Source organism: Perna viridis, chromosome 4, assembly GCF_037379345.1.
Source record: "Perna viridis isolate PV_CMFRI_1.1 ecotype Kerala chromosome 4, ASM3737934v1, whole genome shotgun sequence".
Taxonomy (NCBI): Eukaryota; Metazoa; Mollusca; class Bivalvia; order Mytilida; family Mytilidae; genus Perna; species Perna viridis.
The window spans coordinates 23,215,285-23,241,858 of record NC_142448.1 but is presented as its reverse complement, the minus strand read 5'-3'; the positions used below and the strand labels follow the sequence as shown (position 1 = coordinate 23,241,858).

The window sequence follows — 26,574 nt, the reverse complement described above, 5'->3', positions numbered from 1 at the left end:
AAATCCCTCCAAAACGTGACGATCAAAATATCCAACTGCAGCTAATAAAAACATTGTTAAAAGACATGTTTATGCCTTTTTTACGGTCATAAGTCATGGACAACACTCCACCATCAATGATGGAAACTTAATGTGCGCACATGATGTGACACATTAGTTACCCAATGTGTCATTCTAAGAGAAAATGCTACTATGGCGCATTGTGCACGGTAATCCCAATCACTAGCATCAGGGCAATGTGATGCTATATGGCCCTGGGGAGATCACTGCTTCAAGGGACAACAATATGATAAAAAGATATAAGAATTATCCGTTCTGTGTTATGAACAAACTTAAGCATTATACTTTCATCAGATTTTATTTTTTTGTTGATAATTCTGTAAACAACCTCTTCATGGCTTTTGAATTGGAGCTAGGGACCCACTGTCGTGAATTCACAAGATCATGTGACGAGACTTACAAGCCCTATAGTGTTGCTTTTTATATAACACTTATCAGCATTTATAAATATCAAAACTTCAAAACCAAAGCAAATTAATGTATTAAAGATAATCTGACATGAAATTCATTTGATACCATTCATTAAAAAATCATTTTAACATTTGTTTACCCTTCAACGTTTACTTTGCAAAAATCAGAGAGAGACAAATAGAATATTATTACTGACTCCATACTTTCATTGTGTCACCTTTGATTCTACAGAAACCATTCTAACTGACAATAAAACAAAGTTCAAAAAATTAATCCACCTACAAAACATTCAATTCAAAATAAGACACTGAGTAATATACTAAAGTTGTATACCATACACTATTTAAAGCTCCAACATGTGAAATTTAATGCAGACAGCCCTCTCAGTCTAATTTTGAAAATTCAAGAATCCTGTGAAGTCGGGAAAAGGTGAATAGTTTTTTGCAACATTATCCAATTGTCAAATGATTTTCAATTTTAATAAAGTCAAAGAAATTTGAAAGGCCTGTCTGTTAGTAAGAGAGGACACAAATGCACGCTACTGTTTTGTGGTATACTTAAAATACAAGACAAGTCCTATAATAAAAAAACTGGTATTTGACCTTTTATAAAAACAAATTAAATTGGAGTACAGGAAAGTGATTCACAATTATTGGAATCAAGTAGTAGAATTTAAAAGAAAGTTTTTTTAAGCAGGTTGTAAGGCATCTTGCAAACAGCCAGTATAATTTAAGGCATGTGTGAAAATGCGCTAATTTTTCAAACACACATCTGGAGTAAAAAATATAGACAATTTTAGCATTCACGTTATTTATCTTATTTCTGGTTGTCCTATTTATATTAAAGTATGGTTAAACTAAATCAGTTAAAAAAGTATTAATTAAAAAATGCAAATATCAAAAACAATCACATTCAAATTAAAAAAATATATCTAATAGCCATGCAAAGACATCACTGAAGTTAAAATTAAAGCATAAAACATTTGGCAAAGTTAGGCGAAGGATTTCATCATAGAGATTTCAAAAACTCAACAATCCACATACTATGGCTTAGTCACAAAACTTACAGACTTTCTCAACAAATAAAACTATCATTAAAAAGACTCCTGACTAGTGCATAAAATGACTTGTATAGTCTAATTAAAATTAAAATGACATTTTGTTTTCCTAAGTATTAATTATAAAGTTTAACGACTTCAAAAAAAACATCATTATTGTATCAGTTTATTATTCTCACATAGAACTAGAGGGTGATCCTAATTTCTAAACAATATTATGCTACTTTTATTGTTCAACATAAAGGTTAATATTTAAATTAAGTCAACTAGATCTAAATGGTACTTTATCAATATGAAAATATCAAGTCTGAGTATCAGCCATTTCTATAGAACAAATAAAAATGATATTTACATAGTAAAAATTTTAACGTAAACATGTGACAATTGAGCAAGTTATTAATATGAAAATAAAAATTATGCACCACATTTATTACTGTATAATAACAATTAGTCCATCTTTGTTCAATTTGTCAAAAAAAAAGGAAAAGATAAAGAAGACAACATGGCGGAATGTCAGGAAACCTGAGGTCAAACTTCTTCCCAGATAGCTGCTTTGCAGATATGACTTGGTTTCCAATTTAGAGAGTACCGTCTTCGACTTCTACTGTGATCTACAATAATGTTATACATTACAAAAATGTCAGTAATTATACACATTAGTAGGTTTTTTACCTCCATAATCAGAGAGTGAACTGTTATTACTTCTACGACCATGCTGTTTCTGGTCAGGACCTGAACCACCTGAAAGGGACAACATTCCATATTCAGTCATGCTTAAACCATGCATAAAGTAAAATCAATCTAAATAACCTGATACATGCTATATATTTTATAAGAGATAAATCCACAAATTATTCTTCATGCTTACATGTTCAGATTTATTTATATTTCAACAAACAAAGAAACACAAACAATCAAACAAGGCATTCTAAAATAACTAAGATTATAGGCTGTTCATGCATCAAGTCAAGACGTCAAAAGCAACTTCTTTATTAATTAATACATGTACATGTGTACTATAAAAATAGCTAGAGGCAGAGCAACTTCAGTACAAGCATAAAAAATAAGAGTTAATACATGTATAAGCAATAGTAGGTCAATCCTAAATTGGTTCATCATTAGCTGTTGTTATACATCAGACCTGATTTTATGAAGTCAAGCAACAAATCAGAATTTGGCAATATAGAGTTTAATAAAAATTATTATGAAAATATCCTTCTTTGAATTGAGAGCAGCATGTTAAGCTCTCTTCACTTGGGGCAAATGTGGACAATATTATGCAAGAAGAAATTTTTCATAAGAAATCCAATTAAATAGAAATTTCTCAATTGGACAAAAATTTATAAATTGATTTTTTTGAGGCATGGTCTTATTTCTTACTCCTTTAACTCCAAAATGTTCAAGATAAGTCTATCCAGTGTAAAACTTTAAAAAAGAATTTCAAAAGGAACACAACTGATTCATTAAAATCGAATTAACAATATTCTTTTTTTATCAATTCTTATGATAACTTCTATTTTCTCCCTTCCTGCCCCTTATTTTCGAAAGGAGTGCGGCAAACACCTCCAAAAACTATAGGACCCTCCACCAATTCCCTAGAAAAGATTTGATAAATTTCAAAAAGATCGGATAAGTTTTACTGAAGTTATTATAAACAAACAAAAGTTAACGGACACCAATGACACTGATGACAACAGGGTAATACCATTATACGGCCAGGAAAAAATTTCTGGTCGTATAAAAAGCAAAAATAAATCAAGTCTGATAATTAAGGCTGCTAAATAATAATGAAATTATCAAATACATCTAGTATTGAACTACTTATACAGAAGCCATACCCATACAGTACAGCTTGATATGAATACTTATTTAATGTTTGACACAGCAAAAGACCATTATGAGAGTATTCAAGAAATACATAAGACCAAATATCTATAATCTTAATTCAAGAGTTACTTTAACATATCAAAGAACCCCTAGTTGTTGAAATCAAATGAAATCGAATTAAGGAACCACTGCACCAACTAAAGAAACAGCTGGGAAAAAATAATATTATAGTCAGATTCAGCACATTAAAGAACTTCATGAGAACATTTTATTAAACTTTAACTGAGTGTAAGCTCACTATGTAATACACCTCACTTTTCATGAGCAACTCAGCGGTGTTTCTAGAAAAGCAGAGGATGCTTACCCTACCGGTGCACCTGGTCCATGCTCCCAGTTTTTAGTGGAGTCTGAGTTGCTCATTTGCTTCTGTTACTTTGTATGTATGATTTTAGTTCCTTAATGTTGTGTATGTCTGTTTTTCATGTCTGGTCTTTGTCCCTGGATTACATTCTTTTGATTACCACTATAACCTTGGTTCCCTTGATTACTCTTGTAACATATAAAAAGCCTAATTTGGGTCATCTATACTGAATACTACTAATAATAATCTTGCTTCAAGTGCATCTACTATGATGCCTTAACTTCTTACAAAGTCTCATTAAAACCACTGCATGGAGGAGGAGGCATTTATGAACTAATAAGGGAAAACAGATCGATGGACATAAGGATTTCTACATACAACCAAAACTTTGTTTGTGGAGGAGTTCATACCTGGACCCTTTGAAACCACGTTAAGACCAATTTGAAGCTAGAAATAATGTGGGTATGTACATAATAGGAATATCACCCACTTCACCTAGAATTAAATCATGTTAAACTCTCTAATTTGAATGTTCCCTTAGCAAGGATCAAACAATAATTATCTTCCTTCCTTCCAGCAAATCTACGTATAATTCCAAACACTCTAATAGAATTTTATTAAAATAAATTGAGAGGTTTAGGAATTTCTCAAGTTAGATTATCTCCCTTTGTAATTGCACACCTCTTTAAAATGACTTAACTTCTAACAGATTTTCCTTGATAGTTTATGAGTAACTCTTATCAGTCTTTTGTGTTAACTAACGACAAGGTACTATTTCAGAAACTGGAAACCAGAAAAATGGGCTTTGCAGCTCAATATGCCAATAATCGCTTATCAGTTAAGGTCGTTACCCTTTAGACAATCTTTACCTTGTGGTACAATTTTAAAGAGATCCATACACATTAATTTTACTGTGCAGATATCAAATGTCTATGTATAACAACAATGCCACAACATTATATGACTTCAATTTGTTTGCAGTTGTATTACAAAGCTATAATCTACAATGCTACATATTTTCAATATATTCATATTTGAGGGAAGAAAATTAAGAAAATACAAAGTAAAATTTTGAACCTGCACAAATAAGTCAGAACCTGCCTCTCAAAATCTTTTTTTCCAAGCAAATTTAAGCTGTTGAACTTTACTTTAAGTACCAGGTGGTACATTTTTATTCAATGTGAATAAACTTATCATGTAAACATGGTTCTCCAAATGTACATCCTCCCAAGTCAGGGTTTTGAGTCCACCCTCGTTCCCTTAAACCCCTGACATCACTCATTCATATTTAGCTGGTATCGTCAAGCGCCATCTAGTGAGTTACTTAAATATAACCCGGATCCAAAATCCAATCAAATTACTCGCAATAGAAACTCTGAGATATAACTTTCATAGTGGCTACACATAACGTCATTTTTTTTCAGTAAAGACTCTAAACAGAATCTACAGTTATTATTTTTGCTTATTTTGCACCATTTGTGACATCATACAACTTTCAGTTACTATATCGGATCATCCATTACCTTGTATTATTGTTTACTTTTTGACAGACATTTTGTGTTAAATCGATTTTCATTGGTGCTTCCCATCCAGTGAAGCAACCATCGGAAATGGCTGGACGATACCCGCTAAATATGAATGAGTGATGTTAGGGGTTTGAGGGAGCGAGGGTGGACTCAAAACCCTGCCTTGGGAGGATGCAAATGTACTGAGAAATGAATTTAGGACTTTATTTATGATACTGTATGAAATTCAGTTATGATTTAATTTTCATTTACAGAAATTTAAAATACACAAAAACAGTTAATTCAACTATAATATCTAAGTCATTCAATCACTAATAACCAATATACACAAGAATATCAGATTACACCTACAGTAACCATTATTACACATATATAAACATTACACTGATATACTTACCAGGTTTTTTGAATGGGACATTAGAGAAAGGATCAGAATCAGATCCAGACATCACTAAATCTTCTCTACTCTTCACATTAGATATACCTGTAAAAATTATTCTTTAATTCAACAATTTGAAATTTAACTTGTATCAGATGAGAGATTTTATAGATGAAATGAGTCAATGTTGCAAGACATCTTTGAAACTTTGGAATTCTTTTTTCTAACTAATTCAATGAACAAAAGTGCAAAAAAAGTGTATTCTATAAATTAATTTTTTCAAACTTGCTTAGAAAAATAAATTTATTTCAATTGCAACTGCTACTTTTGCTGTTATAACAGTGAACTGACAAATTACATGCTTTTTTCCTCTGTTTTTCATATAAGTACTTATGTTGAAAATTCCTCATCCCCTTGCAGGGAAAAAATAGTAAATGATGTGTTCTGAGAATGCTTCAAACTTATCAATTACTTGATCTGTTTATAATAAAATGGTTCTGTGTGATAGATATACATACTGCTATTAGAACCTCTTCTTAATTTATCGAACTCTTTCCCAAAAATTTCTTCCTCCGTATCAGCACCAAAATTATCATCGAAAGGGTTCCAGTCAGCAACATCTGCTGACAAAGCTCTGGTTAGGTTTGGTGACCTAAAAGTTTAAAGAGAAGTATATTTAGAACATATCATTTGTTTTCTTTTTCAAAAGCAGGGCAGCTGAGTGGTTAATGAGCTGGATTTGCAATCATGAGATTGACTTTGCAGTGGGTTTGAGCCCCACAAGTATCAAGGTTTCAAGGCACCTACCTTAGCCTCGGGGAATATCAGCTGTCACAAATCTAAAACATTGTTTTCAAACCCATGACAACCCTTTTGCATAATGCCATAAGCATATTATTCAAAGCACAATGAACAAAAAACAACAATAAAAGGTAAAATCAGTATCCAAGACAATTTCTTGCTTGTAGTCATAAAACAAGAGGCTCCTACGAGCCTGAATCTCTCACCTGGTTAAATTTTTTGCCTTTCAAGGGCAATAACTCTAAAAAGGAGCTGTCTGACAATTTTGATTGTATTGCGAAAGTACTTTTATTTGTGGATTATAGAAGAAACACAAGTTTGAGGATTCTTGAATTCATGGTTTTGAGGTTTTCAGTATACACATCAATGGAAATCTCATTTTGGTTGGTACCAAAACTCTTGGTTTGGCCTACCCAAGAAAACCAAGAAAATTAGTACACCAAGAACAATAGTACTTTCACAGAGGGACTTATCATACGGATCATTTCATCAAATGAAAGTTTCTATCTATCATTAAGTTTTTAAAATTTTGGCTGAAAACTAAAACAAGAGGCTCCTAGCAGCCAGAATTGCTCACCTTGATAAATTTTTGCCTTTCAAGGGAAGTAACTAAAACAAGTTGTCCAACAATTTTGAGTCATGAAGACTTTGGTAAGACATTTCATAAGGATCATTTCATCAACGGAAAGGTTCTCTCTATCTATCATAGTTTAAAAGATATTGGCTGAAAACTGAAAAAAAAAACTCATTTTTTGCCTTTCAAGGGTAATAACTCGAGCAAGTTGTCTGACAACTGATCATTTTGGCAATTGAAAGAATTTGGCTTCACATAACAGTTTTGGAGATATAAAAGAAAAACTTCTGACCCCTTTGACCTATTTAAGTAACAGTGGCCATGTTTTTCCACGGATCAAAAAATGCTCATATCAGATATATGCAGAATATCTTAAGGAATATTCATACTAAGTTTAGTTCTTATTGGTCTGGTAATTTAAAATAAGATTTTTGAAAGAAATTACATTAAAAATAGGGACAAAAAAATGGAAAAAGAGCAGTAACTCCAACATGGCTTAACAGATTACAATGAAAATTTGACCATAGATAAATCTCAAAATGCTGAACACTTTCACCCTACTGCCAAAATTTGGCTAATAATGGTTTTGGAGGTACATGTTAAAAACTTCTGTCTGACCCCTATGTTCTATTTTTAGTGATCGCAGCCATGTTTTCCGAAGATAAAATACCCCCACATCAGTTCTATGCAAGATACCCCAAGGAACATTCATACCAAGTTTGGTTCCAATTGGTCAATTAGTGTCAAAGATGGACAACAATGGATGCCAAGTGATGGTAAAAACGTCATATTTCACCTTAAAATGACAATAACTCTATCAAGGAGTTGCTGGACAATTTTGATCCCTTGCTGTATGCAATTGAAAGAATTTGGCTAAACTTAACGGTTTTGGAGATATATGAGAAAAGCTTCTGACAGGCCCTTTGTTCTTTTAATCTCCACATCAGATCTACGATGAATCCCTTAAGAAATATTCATACCAAGTTCAGTTTTAATTGGTCTGGTAGTTTCAGAAGAGAGAAGATTTTTTAAAGAAATAACATTGAAAACAGACAAGAACTCCAACTGGATTTACAGATTAGAAGTTCCAATTGGTCTAGTAGTTTCAGAGGAGATGAGTTTTGAAAAAATTGTTAGCGATGATGAGGGACGCCAAGTGATGACAATAGCTCATATGGCCTATGGCCAAATGAGCTACAATCTTGACATGGCCACTTTACCTTGGAGGTGAGTGAGTTGGTGTAGTTGTAGCTGACTTGGATTTTGACTGAGAGGAAACATTCAGTAAATTGGATGTAGCATGGTATGCCCTGAAACAGAAAGATAAAATTTTAGTAGATGTATTTTTTTTACAACTTGTAAATTATAAACTAAACTCATTTTGATTCGAACAAATACAGAACTATAAAGCTCAAATCACTAAGACTTTCTAATGTTTACATGTTTTCTACCGATCTGAATTGTAAAATATAAAATTATAAATAGTATGTTCTACCAATAAAAAGATCATTATATTTTAATGTTTCACTTGTATTTGGTATCTTCTCTTTTCTGTTCAAATAACTATATACTATGATAAATCTATTTTCCTCTAATATGATTTTGGGCTATGCCTATGATGGAAAGGGCTCAATGTTGTACTAAAAGAGAAAACAGCACTTCCGCACTTGCACAATCGTCTACTTCTATGTCAACAAATATCATCACATGCGTCAGAATATTGTTTTAGCCATTCATAGTTTTGGTCTTACATTCTACATGTACAGGACATGATGCTCCATCAGTAATATCAATATTTGTTTGCCCTGAATGCACTTTGTTTTGACTACATTCAAATATACCTGAAGGCACTTCCTTTGCCACCCATTGTGAGTGCAGAGGTATCACTAACATTCCTTCGATGTGCTTTTGTCTGTTTTTGTGGAGAAGGAGGGGGAGTTATTGATATCAATGGCTGATTATCTGACTGAAACACAACATTGTAACTAATAAATATTCAAATATAATCTGTGATCATCAAGTGTAAAAACAAAAGTTTTATTTAGTCGTTGATTCATATACAAATAACATAAGCTCTTTTGAGCTTTTAGATAAGAATCATTCATTTTATAACTGGACATTTCGACCAATAAAATTTCTATTTTAGTGGTCCGTACAGTATAAAAGTATTGTCAGTCAAGTCTATATATAATCACTAACATACATGTAATAAATTGCTTTTGTCTGCAATATTTGTGATTTGTTTTTTTTTTAATTTGTCAAATTAGACTAAATTGCAATTATCATAACAATGATGACATGATAATCAATAGAAGAATGACTAATAAACAAAACAGTTCAATACTTACAGATGCATTATAGTTATCACTTGGTTTTGGCTTAGGGGGAACTGGCGGCTTCTTGAACTCAGTACTATCATCCTGTATCACATAGGCTTTAGAATACATATTGTCCATACTATTGCTATTTACTATAGGCTGACTAGGAGCAGATTGTCCATGGAATGATCGAGACATGGTCATTTGAGGGGCAGACAAGTATGGCTGCTGTTGTTGCATATATTGAGTTTGCTGCATATTCATTTGTTGTATCACTGCCGGATTTTGTTGGTACATTTGTTGTTGATAAGCTTGTTGTTGAAGCATCGCTTGTTTCATTGCCTGTTGTTGTTGTAAAGCTTGTTGTTGGAGAGCTTGCTGTTGTTGAAGAGCTTTTTGTTGTTGGACAGCTTGCTGTTGAAGAGCTTGCTGCTGCTGTTGAGCAGCCTGCTGTTGCTGTTGATGAATTTGTTGTTGTCGAGCTTGTTTCTGTGCCAAAGTTTGTTGTTGATTTGGTTGATGTGAAGGCTGGTCTAAAACAAATTAAGATTTCTCTAAAGTTAATTCATATGCTACAAAAACAGATCACACCAGTAACTTTTCTAGCACTCCTCACTTTCACTATTGACAAAAGACTTTTCAAGAAATGTGAAAACTGCCTTTTGGATTTTGCTGAAAATTGAACTTGACCTGTATTTTATGGTACTTAACAACTGAACAAAGTTTTTAAAAAAATTCATTGATGCTTTCTCAAGTTTTCATTTGGAACCCTTCAGGGATGGACAAACACACAACTTTCTGAAGAGTATCACATAATAACTCGTCACTTCATGTTAAGGGGTATAAAAACAATATGTCTACAGACGATGATGTTCCTATACATAATACAACCAGAAAATTTAACTGTGGGTTAATTAAAAATATTCTGAATCTCAAAACATTTAAGTATAGTAAAATCTATGGAAAGTATAGACAACTAATTGTAAACTAGGAGTGCTGTACTTAGGCCAAAGGGAAACGAAACTTACATCTATCAAGAAACTATTTATCACTGATCTCAAGACAGAGTTCTGAGTATAAAACTGCATTGTATCCTACAAAAGGAAAACTTAGGAAAATCATTCTAAATTGTTGGTCCATACCTGGTCGCTTTCGTTGAGGTAAAGATGTTGGTAATCCCATAGGAGCAGGAACAGCTTGCCCTTTAGGTCTTGATCTTGGCGTGACTGTTGTACTCTCTATAGATGGAGCAACCACACTTCTGCAAAATTACAGATTGTCTTTAATCTGTTTTTCAAATATTGTAACCAAAAATAGAAGTAAAAAAAATATTATGATATATTGTAAGTTAAAAGAAAATAGTTACTGTAATAATTTCAAAACTTTTTTTTCCATCAAGATTCACATTTTTCAGTCTTTCTTACAAATATCTTATAATCTAAGATATTTCTTGATTCTCAGGCCTTACATCTGTTAAGAGGATGTCACATTATGCACTACTATTGCAGTATCAACAAGAGGCCCCCAGGAGCCTGAATCGCTCACCTGATTAAATTTTGCTTTTCAAAGGCAATGATTTAACAAGAAGTTGTCCAACAATTTTGACTCAAGAAGTCTTTGGTAGGGCTTATCATAAGGATCATTTCAACAATTGAAATTTTCTTTTAATTTATCATAGTTTTCAAGATATTGACTGAAAACTGTTTAAAAAAAGTCATTTTTCCCTTTCAAGGGCAACAACTCTTACAAGGAGCCATCTGACAACTTTTATCCCTAAAGACTTTTGTAGTCCTAATAATAAGGATCATTTCAGCTACTGAAAGAATTTGGCTAAATCTAATGGTTTTGGAGATATATGTGAAAAACTAATGTCTGACAGCTATGTTCTATTTTTAATAACAGCTGCCATGTTTTTGACAGATCAAAAATCCCCACATCAGTTCAATGCAGGAACATTCATACCAAGTTTGGTTTTAATTGGTTAAGTAGTATCAGAGGAGAAGATTTTCGAAAGAAATAACATTAAAAATAGTTAAAATCATTGAAAAAGGGCAATAACTCCAACACGATTTAATGGATTAAAACCAAAATTTGACAAGAAATATATCTCATCATGTTAAACACTTTTACCTGTGTCAGAATTTAGCTAAACCTAATGATTTTGGAGACATATGCAAAATCTGCTGTCTGACCCCTATGTTCTAATTTTAGTAATGGCGGCCATGTGTTTCGACGAATCAAAAATCCCTACACAAGTTCTAAGCAGGATACCCCAAAGAACAATTCTTAACAAGTTTGGCTCAATCGGTCAAGTAGTGTCAGAGGAGAAGATTTTTGAAAGAAATAACATTAAAAATAGCAAAATCGTTGAAAAAGGGCAATAACTCCAACACGGCTTATCGGATTATAACCAAAATTTAACCAGAGATAGATCTCATCACACTTTTGCTCATCAGAATTTAGCTAAACCTAACAATTATGGAGATATATGTGAAAAACTACTGTCTGACCGTTATGTTCTATTTTTAGTAACGGTGGCCATGTTTTTCAACAAATCAAAAATCCCCACATCCATTCTATGCAGGATACCCCAAGGAACACTTATATTAAGTTTGGTTCTAATCAGTCAAGTAGTTTCAGAGGAGAAGAGTTTTGTATAATTGTTAACGACGATGACAGACGCAAAGTAATGGCAATAGCTCACATGGCCTTTGGCCAGGTGAGCTAATAAAAAAGACACAGAAGTAGCCTCCTTATCAATTTAGAAAAAAATTTCATTACCTATTTCAGGCATTAAAAATAAAAAAAGAAAGGCTTCGTCAATGGATTTACGTAAAAAAAAAATACCATGATAACCAAGTATTTCACTATATTTGGCCTTACTTACTTTACAGAAGAGGTTTTGATTGCTCTGGCTTCAGTCTCAGTCATTGGCACTAGTAACTTGCTAAAATCAGGGATCTCTAAATTCTAAAAACAATTTCAAATGATACTATTCAGTCAATTCAAAACTACTGACAATGCCATAATTAGATTTATTTACTCATTCAGTTTTTTCTCTCTCTGATTCTCCTTACATTTTTATTCTCGAATTCTGTAATTTCTTTACTGTATTTTGGTGTGTATAATACACATTTATGTATTGTACACAGTGCAATTTTGAAGGTTAAAACATGTGAAAAAAAGTTTTCTAGACTTAGACTACAGTAAAATTTGGTAAGACAAAAGAATGGTAAATTGCACTTGATCAGTCAATTTACTTTGATGCTGTATTTCCTACATAAATGTGAAGGAAAGACACTTATACTCAGACTGAAACATCATGTAAAGATCAGTAGCTACATAAATTGGATAATTTTAATTGTGAAGCATGATAAAACTGACACAGGATGCATTAAATAGCTTATAAAACAAAATTTGGAAAGTCAGGGAAATTCAGACATTTCTGGTTTTGCTTGTAACTCAAATTTCACAATTTTTCATTTTAAAACGTACTTTTAAGGGAGAAAATTGTTAGAAACAATCAAAATAAGTTTCAAAATAATCATTTTCATCCGTAATGTAATAAGTAGGGTATGACAAAAAACAACTCTGTTTCTTTCTGGTTTTTAGTTGTTTCATTTTAATCTCTAACCATGTTTTTTAAGAAATTAATTTTGTAAAACATTTGTCTGAAACATATTATTAAGACATTTTAACATGATTTGAAGAAAATATCACTTAAAATTCAATACTTAAAGTAGTATTTGATGATTAAATAAACTATCTTTCAGTAACATTTCATTTCCAGTTTGTTTGTTTACATTATGCAATATCTTTTCTCAAATAAACATTTTTTATTTAATGGCCAATTCTTTCATATTGATGCATAATATGTACACCCATGCTCTGGAAATGATTTCTATGTAAAAAAAAATGCAGTTGCAAACCATAAACCATTAACAGAAACAAAATTTTGATTTTTATTTCTGTAAAAGACAATGGCATGGTACCAAAAGTATTGAGTATATTCAGAAGTTGACCTTGAAAGTTTGGAATTTTTTTGTTTACTTTGACTGGCAACTTAGGAAAGAAAACAAGATTGTAAGACTAATTTGAAACCAAAATCATAGAAAATACCAAAAAATCATATGGTCTGCCATTCATATTGAAAATATAAAATACTGAATACAAATCTTAATCTAACTAGAGAATTAGGTTATATATAAGGTACATGTACTAGAACATCTTACATTCATATTAGGAACTGGATTTTCTCTGCCTACTAATTTAAAAGCTAAGAAACAGACTTGGAATATATCTGGCCGCTTTTCAGGATCAACTTCCAACATATATCCTGAAAGTGAAAAATATGAACCACATTAAAAAGAAATTCTTGTACAAGTACTCAGTATTGGCTGTTAAAAATGTAACAAATAATGATCCCAAGGTCACAAGAATCATTAAATATGCCTTTTAATTTATTCCGGATTTGCCGTAAATTTGACATTTTGGTTTAAATTAGTAAAATTTAGAGGTTAAGGTCATCACTATAGACAGTCATTGGAATGTGGATCACTGCCTCCAAATGATTCCATAGCTTTCAGTGGTAATAAAGTAAGAAAATTTGTGATAATGCGAGTCAGATTTCAACCAAAAGAGCTATTTAAATTGCTCAGAAGCCCATCTACTACAGTGAAAATGGTATAACATCAATTCAAATTACCATAATCATGAGTTACAAAATGCAAACAATATAAAAGAATGTCAATAGCGTACCATAAGCATAACAGAAAGTTACCTATTAATGCCAATAATCTATTTGAGTAACGGCATCCATCAGGTATAGTGAAGTTGCCAGACTGAATAGCTAAGGTACTTTCTCCAAAAGGCAAAGTAAAAAAACACAATTTGTACAGGAAACATCCTAAAGCCTGTAATAGATGTGTATAAGGTGATTGTTTCTTGGCTTTAGACAAAAAAAAAAAGTTACATCATAAAAATATAAAACACACTACTTAGAACTAAACCGATCTTATTGTTACAGACATTAAGTCACATGTTTATATCATGTAATTTCAGGCTTTGCCTTTGAGGGATGGGCAATTTGAAGTCAAATAATGACTTCTTAAACAAAGCACAGCCATCTCGACTAACAGAAATATTAAAGACTTCCTGGAACAACCACATTTTAAGACCCTACAAATATATAGGAATTTGCTGACAGTAAAATCAACCTTCAACAATTCTTACCCAAATATCAGACTTAGTGGAGATTGGTTTCCCATTATATAAGTCCACCATTTCTGGAGCTCTGTAGGATACTGTAGTATATCTGTAAAATAAATTCCAATTTTGTATTCATACAAATACAGAACAAATCTAGAAAATAAATAATCAAAGATTTGAATAAATTAGAAAGTTTATAATATTTTGAAGAATTAGGCACACAGCAAGTAAAGCACTGTTCTCACTGTTATATCAAATGAAATGACCCATCAATTTAAAAACAAATGATTTGCATATCATTTTCTAATAGCATTGGAGATATACATGGAGAAACACACTCTTGTGCATACAGACTGGTGGGACAAAAAAAGTCCCTAGAAAGATCATGAGTATGCCCTATGTTGAATGGTATTTGTTTGACTAAATGAGTACAAGAGATTCATTATACTTTTGAATTTCTTCCTCTATTTGAGTAACATTTGACTGACTAGGATCCAAAACTCTGGCAGTAGAACTTCCAAAATCACATAAAACATAATGGTTATTCTCAGACAGAAGTATATTCTCAACCTGTTCAAATATAAAGACAAATAATCAAATGTATTTCACAGAAGTATGAGTAGTGTAAAAATTAAAAGTGTTGCATGAAATCTATGTTTGGTCTACTCATTTTTTCTTGTAATGGAGTGTTTTCTCCAACATTTTTAAGTACTTTTAACCATCCAAAAAACATAGTTCTATACTTAAAATTTGCACATAAAGGTTGAACAGTGAAGTTGCCATATTTCTAAATTAATTCTATTTCATTTCCTACAAAAATTACAATATATTCATGGAAAGTACTACTGATAGAGAGTAACTATTGGAGTTCACTTTTGGCTTTCATATGGACGTAACGACATATATGGTCTACCACCATTTGATAAATGTAACACTGTCTCCTACCTTTAAATCTCTATGAGTAATAGGAGTCTGACAATGATGTAGCCTAGCTACAGCTTCACATGTATCACAGAATATTCTAAGCACCTCATTCTCAGAAAACCCTACATTCAATCTGTCATTCATTAGTTGTATCACATTGGCTGCAAGTAGAAAAAGACAGCACTAAAATGTTAGGTATGTGTACTTGCAAACGTATGTGAAACTTTTACTTTCATTTACAGCATGATTTTGTAAAAAAATATTCACAAAATGTCCCTTTATACAATGCAAAAATACACACAGAGAACACTTTTATAATTTTAAATGTTTCATGTTCTCCACAAAAAAGATTCAATCAATAAGACACTTCGATAACTCTCATAAAAACTGTGTGATAACATTTCATGTGCATGTTGCTAAGATGCAACTTGAATGTCATCAGCCACATTGCTATTAGTTGAATTCCAGAATTAGAATATTACCATTTTGAATCTCAAACATGTGATATTTTGAAAGTAAAACTACAATGTAGCTTTTCTGTCTTTATTATTTAAATGCTAAGTCAATTTTATAAATTCCAAATATAATAATACATACATGTACAAAAAGACCTTGCAGTTTGAAAATTGATCAGGATAACTTACATCACCAACATTTACCAAGACCAAAGAACAATGTTTTAATTTATATCTTAGGTTGGCCAGCAACTACATGTACCGTATATACTTGCCTGTAAGTCGGATTTTTGGGACTAAATTTTTAACTGCCGGGAAAGGTTCTGACTTATAGACAAGATCCTGACTATGAACTGAAATTTTCAGCCTGAAAATGTCAAAAGCTTGATAATTGACATGAGCGTGACACCAGCATTGAACAGCCAGATTGGTGCCGTTAACCCCTACGTTAAATTATAAACGTCAGTTTTAGAAAGATTGTCTTCATCTTCTACCTTTTACAGCTAAAATATGATACAGCAAAATAGTATTTACTGTTTAGTTCCCACTCATCCATTATGTGTATTTATTTTTACCTGTGTACACTCATAGCCAAAAACCCAAAGGTATAATAGAAACAGGACCCAACTAAAGAACCTAAGTGAGCACGCTCACATACCCCACGCATCCCAATGTTGGATACTCAAGCAAATTTGTTCTTAAGAGAAATACATGTAGAAGGACCCCAATAAAAAAAGAAATAAGAGTGTTTTTTCAGGTTTTAGATTTCTATCTGACTTAATTCTGTTACTCAGAATGGTACTTTCAAACTCCAGACTGTGATTTCTTTGAGTTCTAGTTAATCAAAAGTAAATATCATCATAGCGGATCAAAACGTACACTTGACCTGTAACATATGGTGAACTTATAATCCAAAAATCTGTGAATTTTGCTAAGTTCAAGGCTGGTAATTTCAGTAAAAATCATCGGAGCAAAACAAAATGTACACTTGACCTGTAACTTATCATGGTGAACATATATACCAAAAATCATGTCAATATCTGAATGTGTTTAAAAAAAAAAAGTCTGGAAAACTGTTATTTCCGTGAATTTTGCTAAGTTTAAGGCCCATAATTTTGGTAAAAATCATCATAGCACAACGAAACGTAAACTTGACCTGTAACTTATCATGGTGAACTTATATACCAAAAATCATGTCAATATCTGCAAGCGCCTAAAAAGAAGTCCAGAAACTGAAGATGGACTGACAGACGGACAGGTCAAAAACATTATACCCTTCACATCTTTGTTGCGTGGGTATAATAATGTACCATAATTCATGACAAAGGTAATAAATATTTTAGTTGGTAATGACAATTCTGTTTATGAATTTCTTTTTTTTAAAGATAAAACCTCTTAACTTACTGAAATATCTTCAAATGAGTCGTTAGAGTATCACTAACTTTCTGTTTTATTCTTTATTGTTCGCTATATTTATGATTTTAATTTGGGTTATTGGTTGTACCAACATTTGAATGAATGAGAAAATGGCCGTATCAAAACAATCCACATGGCTTTTAAAGAATTTAATTACTTGCTACTATAGAAACAAATCTGGCTTGGAATTATTCATTTCAATATTTACTTAAGTTATCAAAGTAAACAGGTATAATTTTTTTTTTTTTTTTTTTTTTTTTTGGGGGGGGGGGGGGGGGGGGGGGGTCAGACTTAAAGGTGGATCGACTTATACTGGAGTATATACGATATACCAACAGCCCTGACATCTATGAAAAGACTTACTTTTGCAATACTGCATTAATATCATAACTTCATAGACCCTATTAGGGGTCATATTAATACTGGAGTCTACATATCTAATGATATTTTTGTGGCCTGTCAAGGTCCTCTGAAATTAGAAACAAGGTTAACTAAGACAAACATTTAGCAAAGCTTTTTTGATTTGATTTCTTTTAATGAGTGATAAAGTTTTCTCTTTTAGACACAGATTGATAATATTGAAGATTATGCCAATTTTTGCAAATGATGTAAATGATAAATGATTTTTTGCAAATGATAATAATCATAGTAAAATGCAATTTTTAATTATTAGTTTTGGTTACAACAAATTATTTTGGGTTCAATGTTGCAAGGCACAGCCCAATACCACTGCAGAGGTTGCAACCTGAACAGTGAGACAATTATCTATGGACACACATTCAAATCTGATTAAGCTCTGAATTTGGTTTGTTTTTACATGTTTGAGAAAGCATAACATTTTTATAAAAATCAAACCAGTCAAAGAATTTTTAAATTTGCAATTTGTGACAAATAAGTAATCCATACAAAAGTTGAAATAAAAATGTTTTATCTTTAACCCTTTTCTGGCATCTTAATTTTAAATAGTTTTGAAAGGGCCACAACTCTTTAAACCCATCAAAATCCATTTCCTTTAAGACAAAGAACTCTTGAGGTACAATTTCATAGATTCATACACAGTTACTCAAATTATTATCTGGTGTTTTATTCTGCAATGGGTGAAGTCAGAAACCTCAAATCAATTGCAGCCTTCCTTTTATGGTATGTTACCTTGCAGAACAATTTCAAAGAGATCAATATATACTTTTACCTAATTTTATGTAAGGACACAAGTAAAATACCTGGGTTTGTTGCTTCTATTTTTTAAACAGTACAATATACAAACCCCAAAATTAATTCGGCACAAAATTGTAGAGATTCATACACTTACAGTGAAATTATTTTCTTTACATCAATGTCTATAGATAATGTCGCTCAGATAGTGCATATCATAATACATTTTATAAACACAATTTCATTTTGAATGTATAACGATTGTATTATTTTGGATTTACCATGATAAAGACTTAAATTTTGTTATAGAAATACAATGCACAAGCATTAACTTTTTGATGAATTTACAACCTAAAAACCCAACAATTTTTATAAAAACCTTACAGTATAACATATTTTTATTTGGTTTTCTCTCAAGTTTTTTGTTACTAAAAACAGCCTTGAAATCTGAAATTGAACTGATGTAAACAGTAACCAATAAGTCTGGAAAGTCACTCAAAAGACATTATTATTGTCAGAAATCCATGCCCTTATTAGTATGCCCCTCTTATAATCATGGAGAAAATGTTTAAATTTACTATGACACAACTACTACACTGTCATTACCAAATGTCAAATACCATTGATTGGTACAAATTAATTTACAAGTGCTAATGAGACAGGCAGATACCATTGATTTCTGTCTGGAACATTTCTTGTGTGGTTAAATGGATTGGAATTTTGCTCTGTAATGGCATTTTGACTATTAATATTGTACTTTAAATGAATGTATAGGAATTCCTCAAATGGATTAAACATTAATTTCATTGTAAGAAACGTAGATAGAGAGCATAAAAAAATAATAATACAGTATTTCAAAAGTCTATAGATAATACATTACCACAAACATTTTTTTCCAGTATTAGTCATTACCCACAACCAAGAAAATCAAACATACAACATATCTTTATAAAAGGTAAAACATTTTATGTTGGTCACATGGGTTATCTTTAACAAGCAATACAGTTGTGGTATCAATGAAAAATGCACTGTAATAGGTTTAACATTATACATAATACATGTCAAAGAAAATTAAGGTTTTACTGGAATAATTCATTTAACAAATATTGGAACAAATTAAATGTGTTTTGCCTGAATTACATGTAACCATACATCAACTATGACAAGTACATTTGTAAATCTTTAAGTGGTGTTTCACCTATAAAGTTCAAATTTATATGTTCAGAGCATTCTAAACTTTTAAAACTGATTCAACTAAAAAAATCCTGTTTTATTTCAAGCGTCATTTCAATTCTTATAAATTTAAGTGCATAAATATACGTATCAGGAATTTGGAAAGTAGGGAATCATCAACATGGAAATGAGGATTACGATTAGGAAAAACTAAATCTTAAAGAATGGTCTGCTGAAATTTTGAATTTCATTAGAAAATTGAACAAAAAGATCTTTTCTCAAAATGTCCTTCCAATTTCCGTAAGTTAGAAATGCATTTAGATATTTGTTGATAATATTATATCAATAATCTGTAAACTTACTGTTATGTGGATTTCTCTTTTACAAACAGACAAATCATGTTCATTGTTGACAAACAATCTTTTTAATGCATACTGGTTTCCATTCTGAGCCTTCACAAGGAAAACAATGGCAAATCCACCTAAAATTAAACAATATAAATTTATATACTTATATATATTTGTTCATTCACATTTATTTAATAAAAACAGCTGTTCCATCAGCACTCAATTCTACTTTTTGTCAAGATGGCATTATTAGAGTCCTCAGGTTTGTACTTTAAAGCAACACATACAACCAAGAAAGGTGATACCTAATTGGCTAACAGAAAGGTCTTCTAAACAAAAAGTAAAATGAAGAGTTCTTAAGAGTCAACCAGCAGTAAATGATGTCTAATATCAATTTGATTGACGAACAATAATATCATACAATATTTGTACTAAGGCCCCTAGCAATACATGTGTACTGTATAATTCCTAAAGTATTTTGAAGTGCTGATCAAATCTATTATGGGCTCACAATCACTAGTTAATTGTGTTTCAATCATGGTTCATTTTTCTATTTTTGTTAAGATTGCTTTGATAACATACATAAATCTCTTCCAGTATTTCTCCATTTGGATCCGAGACAAGACTTGGTTACACCAAACTTATTCAAGGCTTATTACTTGAAATTTAATCTACCAATGTGCAATTCCTGACATTTTGCCATTCCGACAGTAAGACACAAAGGAAATGCAAACATTTGTAAATGTCGTTGCTTGAGCTGAATGAGATGCACTTAACTTCTGTAAAATAATTGATATAATGATGCTTGTTACAGCACTGAATTAAGATTGGTCAATATGGCAGTATGATAAGGGGTCATTTTTAAATAACAGGAGAGTTACAACCAACAAAAAAGTTAACCTCAGGTTTGTATATACTTTCAAGTTTCATTTTAGGTAAGAGGTAACACAGGTACATAAACTCCAAATGCATAAAAAGAAATACTAGTATATGTTTTTTTTTATTATGGCATTGTGTTGATTCAAATTGTAATTCAATCTGATGTTGCAGCTCCGTGTGGAATCTTAGCGGGATCGTATCTAACCCGGCCCAAGCCCCTGGACAATTAACAGTTTCATGCTCACTCAAAATTTTCAAGGTATGCAACTCATCTGAAATTTACTGGGTCTCGTCAATAAGATAAGAGTTCCCTGCACACCATCTGCAGTTTCCCTTAATCATTTTTGACCTGAGAGAAGTTTTAACTTTCGTTTTTCATGTTTACTATGAAACGGTCAAAGCCATTGGCGCTTTTGAATGATGGATGTGTGTCCGGACACGGAACCGAAAAAAGTCTGGAATTTCAGAGATCGACCTACAGAATACTATGTGCCCAATGGGCCCACATGCCATCCTTTTTGTGCGCCATGCATAAAATATTCATGCCAATGGTGCAAGGCACGGTCTAGAATAAACACTGCTTCAATACTTTCAACTATTTTATCTGTACATACAATTTGTACATTTAACAGTAAATTACACTGTTAAACACAGAATTGTCAAATATATCTTGATGCATAGACAGAACAAGTAAACTACAGATACATGTATACTGTATATGTATATGTATATCGAAATTGTGACTCCTACACATGTGACAGGTGGAGAGACTGTTACTCCACTCACTCCCTCTCCCTTGTGGATTGTTTAGAAACTAAAATGCATGTTGGCAGTACAGAGCAAGTAACAACCAAAAAATGTAAATGTAATCAACTGATGCAAAGTAGTTGCTCAAATTACATAATATTTTTCGCAACATTTCATTTTGATAATAAAAAGGTTTTTGATAATGAAGTATTGCAAAAAATATTATTTTTTGCAATATTTCATTATCAGAAACCTTTTTATTATCAAAATGGCCAAAAAAAAATACCCTATGAGAGGTTTCAGTGCCCTTAATTTCAGAAGTTGTTCGAAACCAGATTACAGCTGCAATTAATTAATTTCATCCTTTAGTTGCTTAAGTCATTATAGTACTGTAAAACAATTTACCAATTTTCATGAAAATGACATAAGTTCAGAATGGTGGCATCATGTGGTACAATATAATACATAAATTCATTCTTTCAATTGACTTTCTTGTTTTAATAAATCATAATTCCTGATTCTAGAATCATTGAATTTACACGCAGCAGCACACAGGAAGTGGTTCTCTACAGGACTGATTTGCAGATAAAAAAGAACAACATTCCACTACAAAACTACTTGGAATTTGCTAAATAATGAAATTGTCAAAATGTTACAGGGGGCATGTTACTGGCAATTAATAATATATGCATGTAGAAATATTACCGTGCACTGGAATCAGGTCTACATTATGCATTCTTATTTGTTCAGTGTACATGCACCTAACTATTATCTTGTGATGTGCATGTCTATCACGAATTAACTATATTCTTACCCTCTGCAATCACATCTTCAATAGTAACTGTGAATCTACCAACACTGAAAACCTTCCCTATGTATTGTTGAGCCGAGGAATCTGCCTTTGTAAACAGCTTTTTCATTTTCTGTACTTTGCTGTGTATGAGTTTTCATCTATGAACATAGTGTCAAGTGTTCAATTTTCTATCAGTAGGCGGTTCTCAAGTTCTGTTCATGGAAGTAGGAGCTTCCAAGGGTCACGTACTCTTTCCTATAGCAATATTCATACAGCGTAGTAAATTTCAATGTTGGAATATATAGAGAAAATATTATTCACAGAACCATACCAACTTAAATGTCAATGTTTACAAGATCTGAATTATTGAATATTCTAAAAGTAACTGTGATTCATCTCAAGCACCTGCTGCCAAATTCTTGTAAATCTCGTACAAATTTAAGGTCACGTGATTTATTAACACAACTTTTCTGCAAGTTTAAAATTCAAAAAGACAATTTGAGATATACATTTTGTTTCAGTAGCATAAATTTATGCATGAATTTAATTTACATCGAACAGCAGGCTAAAATATCCCCTTAATTTATCAAAGAGATGAGAACTTTCTTAGACTATCGCGAGAACAGAGGATTTTTTAGGTCTGACCAAACACCGACACTCATAAAGTTGAATTCGAATGTAAGTTGGGGGGAAAAAATCAGATACGGAGTAGCGTAGGGTATGCCGTATATATGTAGTGACAGAGAGATCTGATTTAAATTTGATTGGGGATGTGAGTTTGGTTGTTATGTTCTTTCACCTTATTAACATGAAATCGTTATCTTGCTTAAGTCAAAGAGTAAGAGTAAGATTGAAACACGCATGACACATTTGACACATTTCTATACATTATAAATATAACAGAGTTTACCAAAAACACCATTTAGCACTAGTTGTGTGAATTTATGAATGCATGCAAATTTGAAATTACAACTTGTTAGGAGTTACATGTTTTACTCTAGATACAGAAATTTACATGCATGATCTTTGATTTTATTAAATGCTTCTCACAGCAAAGCTTGACTTGACCACAGAAGTGGAAATCTGAACAGTTGAACGAATATGGGTATAGCATTCAACAGCTCAAATGTCTTTAATGAAATGTTTAACACAGCATATGATTCTCACACAAGAAAGTGGTCAATGAACTTAATGCTTGTTTTTTTTTGTCCCTTCTGGTTCTCTTAAAATTAATTCCAATCTCTGTTTAGTATGGAACCTTGTGACACAACTTCATAGAGATCCATTAACATCATACTATGAATCATAATTACAAATGCAGTAAATTTTTACAAAAAATGAAATAAGAAAATGGAATTGAGAACCAGGGGGATGGTAGAAATGTTACATACACAGGCAAGGACTGTCTTTTTCCTGTCAGTTTTTTTACTGGTATTTTTGGGGTTTGTGAAAAAATCATGATATCTTTGTTGTGTGGGAAATATAATGCTATTTTTGGGGTTTTTGATCCTTCAGGATCAAAATATCTTATGTCACTGGTTTGTGTCTGGAACTTCCATACTATTTCTGAACTCTTAACAAAAACATGGTCCAAATATGATTAAACAGAAAGAATTATTACTCCAAACTCAATCTAAATCTTCCCATTTTGGTATGGAACCTTTTGGAATAATAATTGCATAGAGATCCACACACTTTTACTCATTTTGTTAGAAACAAGAAAATTGCTTGTGTTCAGGCCTTTTCAATAGAAAACTTCTGTATATATATATTTGCATGTTTGTGGTCATAACCACCAAAATCAATCCCAGTCTTACCTTAGGGTTATTAACTATTTAGTACAACATCCTAGAGATCCATAGACTAATACTTGAGTTATTTACATCAATTTCATGAAATGCTTGTTTTTGGCCCTTAAGCTAAATGTAGTTGTGACCATAACACCCAAATCAGTACCAACCTTCTTTCTATGGTTTGAAAGTTAGAGGTGAATTGTATTAAAATTTATAATTTCTAAGTTTTATAATAAAATCTACTATTTTCAGAAATTGGATGCTTTGTAATATTTTTAATGGCAATGCAAGTTCAGAGATGTTCCTAGCTTAAAACAATAGTTTTTACTTGCTTGGCCAGTTCAGAGTTAGTCTCTATTTAAAGTTTAAACCAATGTGTGCTTCTGGATTGGTCACTTTGTCATCAGTATTGTCAATATTGTTTTGGTATATATTTCTGCTACTTTTTGATTTAGTTCCACTAAGATCTTTTTCAGAGCCACTAAATGCTCTAACGTCACAATGTTTTTTTAACCTGTCTTGCTGTGTACTATAATGTAAGATATGTAATTTGTACTGATATCAACAACTAATTAGTTCATATTGGTTCATGTATTTTCAGAATGGATTCCCTGCAAGCATCAGGAGAAATCATTCAAGTTTGGTTAGAGAAAGTGTTTGGAGGTGATTCAGTACCTTCTTATGAACTAAATAAAATCACTATACAGACTCTTTATAAACTAATGAAACTAAATGAGACAAGAGATAAAGATGTTTCTATTGTTATAGGAGACATGAGACAGAAGGCAGAGGAATACAATATTGAGGCAAGAAGGTTGGAAGATATAATGAAGAAAATAAATCTGCCAATTGCAAACCTTTCTCAGTCAGGTGTTATGAGTTTGAGAACATTGGCAAACATAGCACTGTTATTGCAAACTAAAGATGTTTCAGAAACAAGTTATTTATTGGCATTGCAGCATCTACAGAATGATTTATACAAAACAAGGGAGGAACTAAAATATGAGGAGAGATTAACACAAACATTAATTGAAAAAACCAAAAAAGCAGTCCACAAGTATAATTTGTTAAAAAAAGCAGCAGATGATCTCAAAGAGCAGAAAACAAAAGAGGTACCAGAAATAGAACGCAGAGCAAAGGAGTCAGGATTTCTATACAGCAAAGCAAAGGAGTATAAAGATAAGATAAACCAGTTTCAAAATGAACTTTATCGTAGTAAAGCAGATCCAAATATTTATCATAGTGCTCTTGTTAAAATGTCTGAAGAGCTTCAGTCATTGATGGAACAATTATCTCCCTTGAAAACAAAGCTCAAAACTTATCATAGTTTGCCACCTGATGTGTCATTAACAAAAGTTAAGATTGAAGAACTGAGACAAGAGCTTTCTAGACTTGAAGCAGAACTTTCTAGGAGGATTGATTTAGCACATATGTAGATCTGTAAAACTTGCTTGTTGCTTGTTATAAAGTTTATGTAATCCTTTCTTTCATGGTTTCCTGGTAACATTGAGAGTTCTTATATGCCAACAAAACTACAATTATAAGTAGAGATTTCAAATTTGAAGTACAACACAGTACTGCAGAAAATCTTTCTGTCGCAATCTTAATTAAAATTAGACCTTTCAATTGTTCCATTCAGTCACTGCATGTATTGGGTCTAACAACACTCCATTCTACTCTCTGTTCTGACGACCTTTTTCATCAGCCAATCAGATTTCATCTTTCACGGTTTTGAAAGTATTATTCAAAGGGAAAACCCCTTAGGTCATCAGAACGGAAAGTAGAATGGAGTGTTGTTAGATCCTATGTGCTGTGAGTGAATAGAACAATTGATTGATCAATTTTATTTAGAATGTTTCTGCTGATAACATGATTTAAAGAACATCTGGGAAAATGTTGATACTTCAGGAACTCAAATGACCAGAGTAGGTCAAGGTTGTACTTATGTTATTTCAGTATAGCACAATGTACGAACTAATCCTCTTATTCACTATTTTCCGAAGAGTTGGCATTTAAAATAGTTTAGTCCTGTCAAAATAAATTTAAAAACCTTAAACAAAATTGCAACAAAGTCTACATAAACCTCAAAATAAGCATTTCAAATTACATTGAAAAGGGGAGATATCTCCTTAAAAATAGGATATTTTGTCAATTGCATGTATTGTATGATGATACTTTGATGTACTTGTTTTGTTCTTTAGTGGATTCCAGGCTGCTCATTTACTTTTCTTTCTTTGTACATATTTTTTTTTATTTTATGTTCTTTGTTGTGTTTGTCTATTTTCCCTGTTTTTATCCTTGGAATATATTTTATTTTATCATTCAAATCTTGGTTCCTTAATTACACATAAAATAGCAGAAAATGCTTATTTT

The 26,574-nt window shown here is 31.9% G+C and overlaps 2 protein-coding genes across 4 annotated transcripts in view; one reads left to right on the top strand and one right to left on the bottom strand.

Moving 5' to 3' along the window:
- Positions 1–22,853, bottom strand: part of LOC148619386 (uncharacterized) — a 34,196-nt gene extending 11,343 nt beyond the window's left edge. Inside the window, exons 1-16 of one of the 2 annotated variants that reach the window (XM_088579232.1) lie at positions 22,430–22,853; positions 20,005–20,123; positions 17,681–17,786; positions 15,468–15,607; positions 14,971–15,092; positions 14,547–14,628; positions 14,095–14,227; positions 13,547–13,650; positions 12,202–12,284; positions 10,457–10,575; positions 9,345–9,847; positions 8,838–8,962; positions 8,217–8,306; positions 6,140–6,273; positions 5,640–5,726; positions 2,201–2,269 (exon numbers count right to left, since the gene is read on the bottom strand). In XM_088579232.1, the coding sequence (XP_088435358.1) occupies positions 2,201–2,269; positions 5,640–5,726; positions 6,140–6,273; positions 8,217–8,306; positions 8,838–8,962; positions 9,345–9,847; positions 10,457–10,575; positions 12,202–12,284; positions 13,547–13,650; positions 14,095–14,227; positions 14,547–14,628; positions 14,971–15,092; positions 15,468–15,607; positions 17,681–17,786; positions 20,005–20,123; positions 22,430–22,535 (2,122 nt within the window). In that variant the 5' untranslated portion in view covers positions 22,536–22,853. The remainder of the gene's footprint in view (positions 1–2,200; positions 2,270–5,639; positions 5,727–6,139; positions 6,274–8,216; positions 8,307–8,837; positions 8,963–9,344; positions 9,848–10,456; positions 10,576–12,201; positions 12,285–13,546; positions 13,651–14,094; positions 14,228–14,546; positions 14,629–14,970; positions 15,093–15,467; positions 15,608–17,680; positions 17,787–20,004; positions 20,124–22,429) is intronic. The other variant, XM_088579233.1, reaches the window with a different exon arrangement.
- A 115-nt stretch (positions 22,854–22,968) lies between these two features.
- Positions 22,969–25,686, top strand: LOC148619385 (HAUS augmin-like complex subunit 1). 2 transcript variants are annotated; one of them, XM_088579239.1, is made up of 2 exons: positions 22,969–23,086; positions 24,803–25,686. In XM_088579239.1, the coding sequence occupies exon 2, from the start codon at positions 24,804–24,806 to the stop codon at positions 25,635–25,637; it is 834 nt and encodes a 277-aa protein (XP_088435365.1). In that variant the 5' UTR covers positions 22,969–23,086; position 24,803; the 3' UTR covers positions 25,638–25,686. The 2 variants fall into 2 exon arrangements, with proteins under 2 accessions (XP_088435365.1, XP_088435364.1); XM_088579238.1 differs by having other exon boundaries at positions 23,054–23,180.
- The last annotated feature ends 888 nt before the right edge of the window (positions 25,687–26,574 follow it).

Bases quoted from the DNA above. Each gene is read 5' to 3' on its own strand.
- LOC148619385 (XM_088579239.1), top strand. From the start codon at position 24,804: ATGGATTCCCTGCAAGCATCAGGAGAAATCATTCAAGTTTGGTTAGAG.